Raw genomic sequence first — 12,117 nt, forward strand, 5'->3', positions numbered from 1 at the left:
TATGTAATAAATTGAAAGGGACCAGATTTCAACCATCCATCATATTATTTTTTTGAATTGTCCGGAAATGTAACTAAATATTTTTTTGGGTATAATTGAAGGTATATGATACTTATGTGTAATAAACTAATTTTTTTCTCCAAGATGTATGACTATCCTTCTAACAACTATCCCTCATAACAAATAAAACTATAATCTAATATGATATTTTAGAATCCAGTATTATCTTATACTACTATATTAACAATAACCAAGTAACCATGCTTTATTAAGAATGGGAAAGGTATTCCCAACTTTTGATGATAATGTGTATGTAGCTATAAGCATTAGGAAGATTCCATGTCATGGGGATATAGGAAAATCCAATATTGAACACTATTTTCAGACCTTAAACCATTTTGTAATATGATAAGATAAAAAAAAGAGTTTAAAATCCACCATCAATTTATACTATTTTTGTTTGTTTGACAATTAATGATGATTAATAAATCAATGACAAATAATTTGTTTAAAATATAAAAAACACTTATACTATCAATATATACATATTAAATCCTAACAAAAATTAAACAAGAGAAAAAATATATATCACTACATAGATATTATATTATGCTCTAGCAACAATTGTCACATTATGCATCAAAAATATAAAACCATTTCAACTCTCTCTTTTTCCTTTTTCTTTCTATCTCTCATGAATTTCAACTCCCATAGTTGGAAAAGACTAGATCTTGAAATTCACACACCTTCATCTTTATAATCCCTAAATCCAAGTTACATCTTTTGATGGTTGAACTTCAAATAAGGCAACTATACCTTATCATCTACCATCGGATTTAGGGTTTCTATCTTTGGATTTCAATACTATTACTTCGATTTTCTTCTTTTACACTCACTTTTTATCATTTCATATTAATCCTTGTAAGTTGTAACTGTTCATCATGGTGATTATTATTATTAGTATTATAATATTATTTACTTTTATTGTTCAATTTTGGTCATGGCTGTTAGTAATTTGCTTGGAAATGAAATATGTAGTTGATTTAGTTTTATGGAAAGTGTTGGTTTATGATTTCATATCAGTAATTGTAATATTTCATTATGGCAAAAGGTTTGGGCGGAACGATTACAAAAGATTTAGAGATCGATGTTTTGTTAATAAACATATTTTATGATTGATAGAGCAAGCTTCATTCTATCTATGTTGCCGAGCCCATCTAGTGAGATTAAGGCTCCGTTGTTGTTGTTGAATTGTAATCTATCAATAGCATGAAGATGAGTAAAAAAATTGGGATGTATCATTTGCATGTACTGTGTCTAGATTCACTTCTCTGAGTTTATCAACCAAAGGCTACAGACTATGGTAGTTCATGACTTTTAATATTTGTTCTTTTAATTAATCTTCAATTTGTTGGGGAATTTCTGTCTCACCAAGTTAAATTGTTGGGGGAAGTGGCTAGGTTGTTTTGGTGTTTGTATGGTAAATTTGTTAACAAGTCTCTCATGACTGAATCAAATTCATAAAATTGTGTTCATATGTATATTCCAATCTTCACTTCTTATGTCCTTTTAATGACCCATGAATGATGATGAGTGTTTTTCTTGTTTCAGGTTGTGCATTGTTTTTCAGCAGAGAGAAATAATTTCCGAATAATTGAAACAAGGGAGAAGCTTGGAGCTTTGATTGTTGTCACAAAATTTCACTGTAGTGGTAGCTTTCTCTTACAACATACAAGCAGCGCGGAAAATGGAAAAAAGTGACATTGACAAATCCGAAGACACCAATACACCAATCAAAAGTAACATGCAATGCAATTCTAAACAACAGGTGAGCATAAATTTTTAAATAGGATTTTTGCTTGGGGATTTTCCTTACTTATCTAAGCTTTCATCACTAATTGCATGACGGATGTGTGACAATTTCAGATTGTAGAGAAACCAAATGAGCATCCTGAATGGTTGCCTGATGGGTGGGATGTGAATATCAGAACCCGAAAAAGTGGTCAACTGATGGGATCTGCATATAAGGTTGTGCATAGATTCTCTTAATTGATTGGATACAATTGTTATAAATATAAACCATTGGCAACTTTGGTTCAGATAACCTTCTTCCTTTCTATTTTTTCTGTAGTATGTTTTTGTTAATCCTGAAATTCCACCTTGCTGTTAGTCAGGGGGTAAACTTGAATCTGATATGTCAATAACTTGATATTTGATGAATATTGGGTACAATGTTTATATACAGGCCAAGACTAATCAATGCCCAACCTTAAGGGATTAGAGTCAGCTATCTAAGGAAACTAGTAAACATAAAGATAAAGAAACAACTAAATAATATCTCAACAGTAACCATTGCTGCTAATGTATGTGACATTATAAGTCTATAATTTGCATAGTTCTCAGGTTTGTGGCCTTGAATCATGAATAAGTCTTATTTGCAATCATCTGTAGCAGAAACTTTAACTTTGTAAACTGGAATCTGTTTCTTAAGTAACATTCAACATATGGTACATGCAACTGTAGTGTTCTCCGAAAATATGTCTGTCCAGTGAATGTTGTCCTAAATTGCATGCTGTATTTGGGGCATATCTTTTGATCCCATATTCAAATTACTTGCAATGGCTTGATTCATTGGTAAAATCTGCATTGCATGGCAATTCATTGTCTCTTGCTCTATTGTTGAAATATGAATTATCAGGCATTATTCCAAATAGTGTTACAATTTGTTTTGTACGTATTCTGTTCTCTTTTAATAATTGTTTAACAGGGTAAAGTAAAAAATTACTTGTAGTATTTGGATTGTATTTGTTGCTCTTAGTAATGCAACTCATGACACACAATAAATGTGCTACTTTGTTGCGCAGTGTTACACTGATCCATTGAAGAGATACAAATTCTACTCCAAACCAGAGGTGTTGCGATATCTTGAAAATATAAAGGATAACAACTGCACCATCGAGAAGGGGAAGAAATGCACGAATACACATTCTCCAAGAAATGTTTGTATCTCGAGTTATCTAAGTTTTTTCTTTTTCTTTTTTGTTTGTTATTTATGAACTTCATCATTTTGTCAGATTCCTTTCATTTTCTTATCATCATTCCTTAAACTGTCTCATGACATGCTCAACTGGTAATTTTCATAATTAGAGCTGTTTGTGATATACAAAATCAAAATCGCACTAGAATTTAATGGTAGGAGTTTTGTTTACTCTATTTGTTGAGCATAGTGGACCATGGCAAGCATGAAAACTAATCTGAAAATACAACCATAATGATGAAAAGTTATATAATAAACCATGATAGATGTACCACCCATTAACGAGTAACGAAAGAACCAATCTTTTAAATGGGGAAATGATTTCATCAGCCAACATCCTGTGTGCCATCGTTTTATTGTAATAGGTTTGATGAGCTTCTATTTAGTCCATTGAATATAATCAGATTTATGAGTTATCTTTCTTGAAACCAATATTTAATTTTCATAGTTTTGGTTTGGTTTAGATTGTGGTGAAGGAGAAGGGGAAAGAGAAGGAGAAGGGGAAAGATAAGGAGAAGGGGAAAGAGAAGGAGAAGGGGAAGGAGAAGGAGGCAGATAATAGCTGCACTTCCAAGAAGGAGATGGAATGCACTAACATACATAGCCCAAACAATGTTTGTAACTTTATTTCTCCAATTTGCTTTTATTTCTTGTTTATTTCTAATGAACTTCATCATTTTGACAATTTTTTCTGTATCATCATCCCTCAATTTCCTCGTGACATGCCTCATTGATAATTTCATAATTAGAAATGTTTATAACATACTGATGTGTGGGGCATCATTGGGAACAAAGTAATCAAATGAAAAAGCAAAAGTAAAAAAAAGATCAAATACAAAACACAAGATGATTACACAACAATTCACGAGCTAGACCTATCAGCCACACCAATTGTGGTTCGACACATCATTGACAAATTTATGAATCTGGTTTATGAGTTCTGGGGCTTCTGTATTTGGTCAGAGTGCTAACCTGTATATACATACATACATACATACATATATATATATACATATATATATATGTGTATATATATATATATATAATGATGTATTGGTATTTGCTCAACGCTCTTGGGAACATTGACACAATTGGCTGAACCTTGTTAGCAAATTCGCTTGTGTTCTTATTTATCCTATATCCTTCATTCTGTATTAGATTGCTTTTTCCCAACACTTCATAACGATTGGGCTGCTGCACAACAATTGGTATTGGAGCCATTGGTATAAGATGACTCTTAATCCAAATGCCAAATTCTAGGGGGAGATTTCGGTGGAACTGGTTACTCCAGAATGTGGCAAAGAATGATTAATGATATGTTGACTCAACAAGGTCTAACAAAAGCACTACACGATGATAAATTTGGACTTCAGAAGGAGTTGAAAAGGGAAGGTTACATAATAGATGCAAGGGCATGTGAAGCATCAAACTCTGAGACTTGTGATGACAATGCCTCTCACTGTTAGAGAGGGTTATCGTCTCTGAGATGAGAAGTGGTGTGCCCTCATGACATTTCCACGATGTCATTGAAAAGGACATGTTATTGCTAATGGATCCATAATAACATAAGAGCACTAGAAGTGTGTTTGACACATGCATTGGTATAAATGCATGGTGTGTAACACGGGTGCTGACTGAACACGTGTAGGGTGTGATACGGACATTGACATATATGTTGGGTGTGATATAGGCATTGGAATAGATGCAAAGTGTGTCATGAACATCGATTGACATTGATTCAAGGTGTGTGGTGTGTATACTCCTTAAAGTGGAGTATGATGGTTCTTTTGAACTGCGATTGTCATGTTTATACAATGAAGCCACATGCATGACAACTTGTGAGGTTTCCAAGGAAACTCAATAAATAAGTTGGGTTGAGTATGAAAAGAGTGGTTGTTTGTGGACCCTGGTATGGGGTTCCTTTTTTGTCGAAAGTCCCCCTAGCTATTGAAGGCTATGCGGCATGTTCTGTTGGACGATGATACAAGTTTGGTGAAGGGATGGGCTCAAGTTCTTTGGTCACACTATAAAAAATACTCTAATGATGAAGGGGGAACAAATTTTCATGTGGAGGACTCATACTTAAGGGTGAGTTAAGTCCCACATGGACAAGGAGATGGTAAAGAGAATCAAAGTGGTATCTACTTGGCAAGGCAGAGAAGAGCTTGATATTAAGGTAAAAATTGTTGTGTATGGTGACTATAAGTGTTCATAAGCGAAGCACGACTAGCCTGTGGGGGCATCACAACTGTGTTCTGGAGAACCCCCTGGACATGAAGTTATAGAGGGATCCACAGCTAGGGCATGTTAGCTCACCATAGCCATTGAGTGACACAGTTATGGGTTGGCTGTGGCAGCCACCACAGCTATGGAGTACGAATTGACACCCTACTGAGTACTGACATATTTTTGAATCTGGTTTATGGGATTTGGGGCTTATTTATTGGATTCGGGTATTAGCCTATATATGTATTTTTTAAACCTTAACGGGTTACTGAAGCTATAATACTAATCTCTAGTGATCTATTGCTAGCTGCTCAATGCTCCTGGGAACGTGGGTAGAATTAGCCAAACATCGTTAACAAATTCCCTTATGCCTTATGTTATTCACTATTCTTTATTCTTCGTTCTTTATTTGATTGTTTGTTCCCAATGTTGCATAGTGATTAGACCTGCTGCACAACACATACACAACCAAAATCACACTAGAAATTAATTTTTACTCTATTTGTTGTGCATAGAGGGCCATGAAAATCAATCCTAAAATAGAGTTACACTGATAGATTAAACCATGAAAGAATGTGTAAATCAAAGAGCCGTTCTTTAAATATGTGGGAATATCTGCATCTGTTTACAGCCTCCCTTTTATGTGCTTGTTTCACTATACATCCCACTTACCAATTTTATGTTTCTTTTGTTGGGTCCAATGCATTATAAAACTTATAAGTCCATGTTAGTCTGTTACTTTAGGTTGCATAAATTTTTGCATGTTGTGTGACTCTTGTCTACTTTGGTTGTGTGCTCTCTGTGCCTTTTAATGCATATGTATTTTCACAAAGAAAAGGAGCAGAAAGTTTACAATTATAATACATATTAGGTTTCATGATGTTGATGACTGAATGAGCTTCTATTTTTCCGTTGAGTATAATTGGAAGCTTTGAGTTATCTTTCTACAAACCAATATTTAATTTTCACAGTTTTGGTGTTTTAGGTTGTGGATGAGAAGGAGAAGGAGGACAACAACTGCACTTCCAAGAAGGAGAAGAAATGCACTACTACACATCCTCCAAGCAATGTTTGTATCTTTATTTCTCTAATTTTATTTTCTTTTTTTGTTTGTTATTTATGCACTTAACCATTTTGACAACTTTTTCTTATCATCATCCCTTAAACTGTCCTGTGACTTGCCCAATTGATAATTTTCACAATTAGAACAGTTTACTAGTTTTCAAGGGGTAATGAGTCGCGTGCCCATTTTGAATGCGATGTCACCACTGCTGGTGAGATTATGGGGGAAGAGCGTAAGATCGCCCAAGATCTTATGAGTTTCTGTTTTTATAGCAAAAGCCCCAAATTGTAAAATCCCAATCTTCAAACTTGTATAGAAGGGAAACCATGACCCAAAATCATTTGACCCGCCCAAAATTTTTATAAACCCTAAACTGCAAGATAACAAACATATCATACCAGAAATTGATTCTCATAGAAGTCCAGCATAGAAGTTCCTCTCATATTCATTTTCGCTATACATGCTCACCGTGTTATCTTTGGAAAAATTATGCTCACTCTCTCTCTCTCTTTGAACAAATACCACTGCCCTTTCTCTCTCTTAGAATAAATTATGCTTGGTGTACATGACAACACGGATTTGAAGTACATGTCGAGGAGCCACTTGATGAGATTAATGAAGATGAAGAGCTCATCGAAGATGATTATCTTGATATCCCCTTGCCTGATTTGATTTATTGATTTAGATATTAGGTTCTTATAGTTGTTTGTGTTTTTTGTTGTCAAACACTTTACTTTATTGTGTTGACATGTTAGTTTTGCAATTATATGAGACCTAATACTTTAATATGCATATATTTTGATGTTGAAGTTTTAGTTTTATCAAGTGTTACTTGTTAATTTTGTTATTTATAGCAACGGAAAAAGTTGAAATTTTTACTATTTTGTGTATATGTATATATAGAAAAATTAAATATTTGGTAGGATCTTATGATCCGTGTTACGATCACACGTTTTACGTTTTCTTCTACCCCTTCCAATCTTACGTAAGATCTCGATCTTGTCAACTATGTTTGTGACATTCAAAATGACACATACGAAAAAATAAAGCAAACTTGCACTAGAATTTAATGGTAGTTTTGTTCGGCACCATTCATGAAAGAGTCATTCTTATAATGGGGGAATGATTGCATAAGCTTATCGCCTCACTTTTCTGTGTGTGTTTTACTGCATATCTCACCAATTTGGTTCATGTTTCTTTTGTTCCACCCCATGCATTGTAAGATTCTCAGTTAGTATTTGTCACTTTTGTTGTGTAAATTTTGCATGCCTTGTGACTTCGTCTACTTGAGTTCTTTGCTGTTGGTGCCTAAAGGTGTGCGTACAAAGTAAATATTACTGAATGAACCTCTATTTAGTCCATTGAATATATTTGAAAGTTATGAGTTATCTTCCTAAGAATCAATATTTACTTTTTATTGTTTTTCTGTGTTTTAGGTTGTGGTAGAGAAGTCCAATGTGGAGGATTTGCCACCTGGGTGGATAAAAGAAGTAAAGGAGCGGAAGGTCGGAAATGGCATCAAGAAAGATCCAGTATGAAATTTCATTTGATGTTTTGTAGGGGTTCATGCTTTGCTGTTTATTTCCATCCAAAAGGAGTTATTTAAATATATATGTATATACATATATATATGGACATCTGTGTAGTATTACGTTCTCCTCCAACCTTTTATACTTATATTTTTTCCTCTGTAATCAAACTTCTTTTATCAAAAAAATAAAAATAGTATTACTCTCCTTCAAATGGAAGGCTACTTTTTGTATATAAAAATTCAATTTTTCTTTTCTCATTTGGAGGGGTGTGTTGCTGCATCTACAGCTTTCCAACATCTGATGCTTATATAAATTATTACTGGGTTATACTTCCAACAGTTTTATACAGATCCAGTCAGTGGGTATGTGTTCCGTTCTAAGAAGGATGTACTGCGCTATCTTGAGTCTGGAGACATACGTACATGCGCATTTAGACCAAGTAGAAGACAAATCCAAGATGAAGACACGTCAACTGTAAGGTTTTTTTGCTAATCAATGAGTACTATTGTCTATCGTGATGCAATTGCTTTTATTGACTATTACCTTTTCCTATTAGACAACTCCAAAGTATTATAAGATTAAACGAAACTTGGGATTCTCCAGTCACGTCCGTATGGAGACTTCAAAAATTCTATCATCTTAAGAGTGTATTTTTTAATGAGGAGTGTGCGTATGATGATGTCTTATCTTTATTAAGGTCTTCTTGCTAGCATAAGATTCCTTTAAAAAAATTCCATTTGCATTGATTGTCTAAAATTGAAGCATGCTTGGTTTGCTGGGCTTTCTACTAGAATAAATATTCTCTACAATTTCCCAATCAATAATTATTTATTTTGCATGTGATCAATCAAGTTGACAATAATTTTATATTTCTTGTTTCGGTTTTGTTCAATCTGTAGCCATCACCAGCTGCCAAAAGACAGAAACCGAACCAGTCTGCACCTGAAAAAAAGCTTTTCACAGGTAAGAAATCATAAATGAATATATTAGGATTGTTTAATGAATTTTTCTAGAAGTTCATCCAACTCAGAAATGAAAAATATGCTATTTACATTTAAACCCATCTATTTCAAACTTTTATTGCAGGCAAAGAAGTATTTGATAAAAGCAACTTCAAATCATCAGATGCTAACAGCCCAAGAAAAGGGCAACATGCGAAGGTCATTGTGAAGATGCATTCACTTGAGGATGGAGCTGAAAGTCCTCCTGAAATTAGGAAAACATCTGATCCAGGTAGCTCAGCACTATTTAAAAATTGAATCCTTAAAAGAATCAGAAAACTGCTCCCGGCTGAAACTGAACTTAATATATGCAGATTATGTGCAAGAGAAGGAACATGTCATTGTGATGGAGAATGCTAATGAAAAGAACCACAATGGCGTATCCAAAAAGGAGTTCAATGCGCATCACCAGTTTTCACCGCAACTTTCTGGAGCTGGACCTGTCCATTTGGGGAACAATGTGATCAAAGAACAGACTCTTCAAGTTCCAAGAAGAAACTTGAGGAAAAGTAGAACCACACTAGACGCAGATATGGAAAATACATCATCTCGGCATCTCAATGGTGTCCCAAAAATTGAGCAAGTGCATAAAATACAAGAGGTAATAAAGCCAGAAACTCGTGCTAGCTCAAACAAATCCAGTAATAAGAAAGTGCACAGCATTCCTCGCCGGGCTTCAAAAAGACTAGCTGGAATTGAGCTTGACCTGATGAGCAACTCCATATCCTGTGATAAAGCTCCTAAAAATAAAAGGAAAATGTCTAAGGATGAGGTCAATGCAGAAATCCATACAAGTGAGGTTGGAGCAGCTACAGAGCTTGCTGATCATGCACCAATAAAAGTAGAGTCAGCAAATAAAAGAAAATCTCATAAAATTCAACCTAGTACAGACAGTGGACTGGGGATAGTTGAAGATGAAGAAATGGGTGATGCGAAATCAGAACCTCAGTTGTCATTTGCATTCCACTACTCTTGGTCTGACCCAAGCTTGGAATCTGCAATTAACACCCTCATGGGTGTGTTGCCAGATAAGGATTCAGTTGATAATCAACCTACTACTGTTCTTGAAACTGATATTCCAAAAACTCCATTTAACAGTGTTACAGGAAGAAGGGACAAAAACCCAACCTTGGAATTTGCAACTAATACCTTCACGAGTGTGCTACTGGCTGAGGATTCAGTTGATTATGGACTCACTGTAGCCCCGGGAACTAATACTCAAAAAACTTCAATTGATAATGTTACAGGAAGCAGGAACAAAAAGCCACAGGTAAGATCAAATAAATCCAAGAACAAGAAAGAGCTGATAGTGCCCATGCGGGTGTCAAAGCGACTTGCTGGACTTGAACCTGAGGTTCGGCCCTCTGAAAGAGCTGTTGAATATGTCTCTAGAAAATTGTGCAAGGAAGAACCAATTGCAACGGCAACTGCAACCTTAACTAATGGAGCATCTGACCATCTTGATGCTGGGGAAAAAACCAAGCTTACACCTCATGCATCTGACAGGTTGAAAACAGAAGTACTAGGAGAATCATCAAACAAGAGGGAGAAGCCATTAGATGCCCAAACTGTTCCTAACGAACAATTGCAGAAGGGTGAACTTGAAAATATTGGTGATGAGAGATCAGAACAATTGAAGAAGGTTGAAGCTGAAAATATTTGTGATGAGAGATCAGAATCACAGCTTCCCTTACTGTTTGGGGACCCTTGGTCAGATCCATGCCTAGAATTTGCTTTCAAGACTCTCACAGGTGCTTTGCCAGTTGAAGCTCCCACAGACATTTTGCATGGTAGCAGTCCTAATATTTATAACTTCTCAAATAATGGATTGCATGAGAGTGTGGCGACGAGCATGAATGTTAAAGCTCATGATAACTCAAACCAATCCCAGAACAAGAAAGAGCTTGATATGGTTAGCCAGCCGTCAACACTATTCCTAGGGCAACCTGAGTTGAGAACCAGCTCCACGATTTGTGAAAATGCTCCTACATTTACAATTAGAGAGTCTTATAGTGGTGAAGGCAACAGAACAAGGAATTTGGGTGGAGAACCTCTGCATAGTGAAGCTAGCAACGTTACACAACTTGCCTTCCATTCTAGAAACATAAGCACGCCAATACATGAATGGCCACTGAAAGAAAATGAAAAGGTTCTTGAGCATGAAAATATTACAATGGAGCAACCACCACTTGAAACTAAAAACCATGATACTACTGAATCACAGCTTTGTTCCTCATTTATGGATTCTTGGTCAGACTCATGCCTAGAATTTGCATTCAAGACTCTTACAGGTGCAATACCAGTAGATGAAAATCTATTTCAAGAAGGTTTCCCGGGACCTGCGAACTGTCATGACCAGAGGGATGGTGGCTCAGGGTTGCCACATATCGGATCTTCCAGCCTTTCTCAAAATGGTGGTATCCCATTTTACCATGATACAGGGGTGGAGTCCAGGCCAGAGCAACAATCATCAACTAGCTTTTCATTCCCAGTGTTGGAAAAATCTAACCTCCAAGGTTGCCCTGAAGTTGATCCTAAAAAACACTATTCACAGTGGAACAAGAATTTTCAAAGGTAATCTGGTGAAACACTTGTTGCTAGCCCAGGAAAATTGCTGTAATATCTTATGTACTTTTGTAGAGGGCAAAATCACTGTCATTTTGCATACTTTTATTTTCCTAGTGACATTTGTGAACACATTATGATGACGAACATAAAGGTCTGGCTTGGTGTTTCACATTGCTTGTTGAGAAGATAGGTAAGCAAAGCAGGGAAGTAGGTAGGGTAGTCCTATAGTTGATGTGACACTGTTATCCTTTGCTATGCCATCTAACTGTTGTACTTGTATCCTTTTGTATTTGGTTTAGTGTTTTTTTTCTCATTTAGAGAATGCTATAGAAGGCCATAAGCTTACATCTAAGTGCTTGCAAGGGATGATTATACTATTTCCATTAGGAATAAGGACACTACTATTTGCATTCTCCATGATTCCATTATCATGGGTAGTAGAATTGGTTCTAAACTAATTGCACAATTAAGTGTGATTGACTTCCTCGATTAAGAAAGATTTAGAGATCAATGTTTTATCAATGAAAATGATTTATGATAAAACTTTTTGATGTTGTTTGATCTACATGGCCGACCCATCTAGTACTATAGCCTGTAGTAACCTAGGAAGATGATGTATATGTTATGTTCTTCTGACTAAGTCACTTTATGATAAAAACACAAGACTTTTGAGTCAGTGAACATGATATT

General features: G+C 35.4%; 1 protein-coding gene across 3 annotated transcripts; it reads left to right on the plus strand.

The window, feature by feature from the left end:
• On the plus strand, positions 834–11,841 carry LOC109332897 (methyl-CpG-binding domain-containing protein 13-like). Of its 3 annotated transcripts, none has more exons than XM_019568039.1 (11): positions 834–921; positions 1,612–1,828; positions 1,927–2,028; positions 2,865–2,999; positions 3,502–3,651; positions 6,249–6,332; positions 7,763–7,858; positions 8,198–8,332; positions 8,758–8,821; positions 8,945–9,091; positions 9,174–11,841. In XM_019568039.1, exons 2-11 carry the CDS (start codon positions 1,748–1,750, stop codon positions 11,435–11,437), a joined length of 3,258 nt encoding a protein of 1,085 aa, XP_019423584.1. In that variant the 5' UTR covers positions 834–921; positions 1,612–1,747; the 3' UTR covers positions 11,438–11,841. The 3 variants fall into 3 exon arrangements, with proteins under 3 accessions (XP_019423584.1, XP_019423585.1, XP_019423586.1); XM_019568040.1 differs by having other exon boundaries at positions 835–921; positions 8,984–9,091; XM_019568041.1 differs by lacking the exon at positions 3,502–3,651 and having other exon boundaries at positions 835–921.

This window comes from Lupinus angustifolius, chromosome LG18 (assembly GCF_001865875.1).
Source record: "Lupinus angustifolius cultivar Tanjil chromosome LG18, LupAngTanjil_v1.0, whole genome shotgun sequence".
NCBI classification, from domain to species: domain Eukaryota; kingdom Viridiplantae; phylum Streptophyta; class Magnoliopsida; order Fabales; family Fabaceae; genus Lupinus; species Lupinus angustifolius.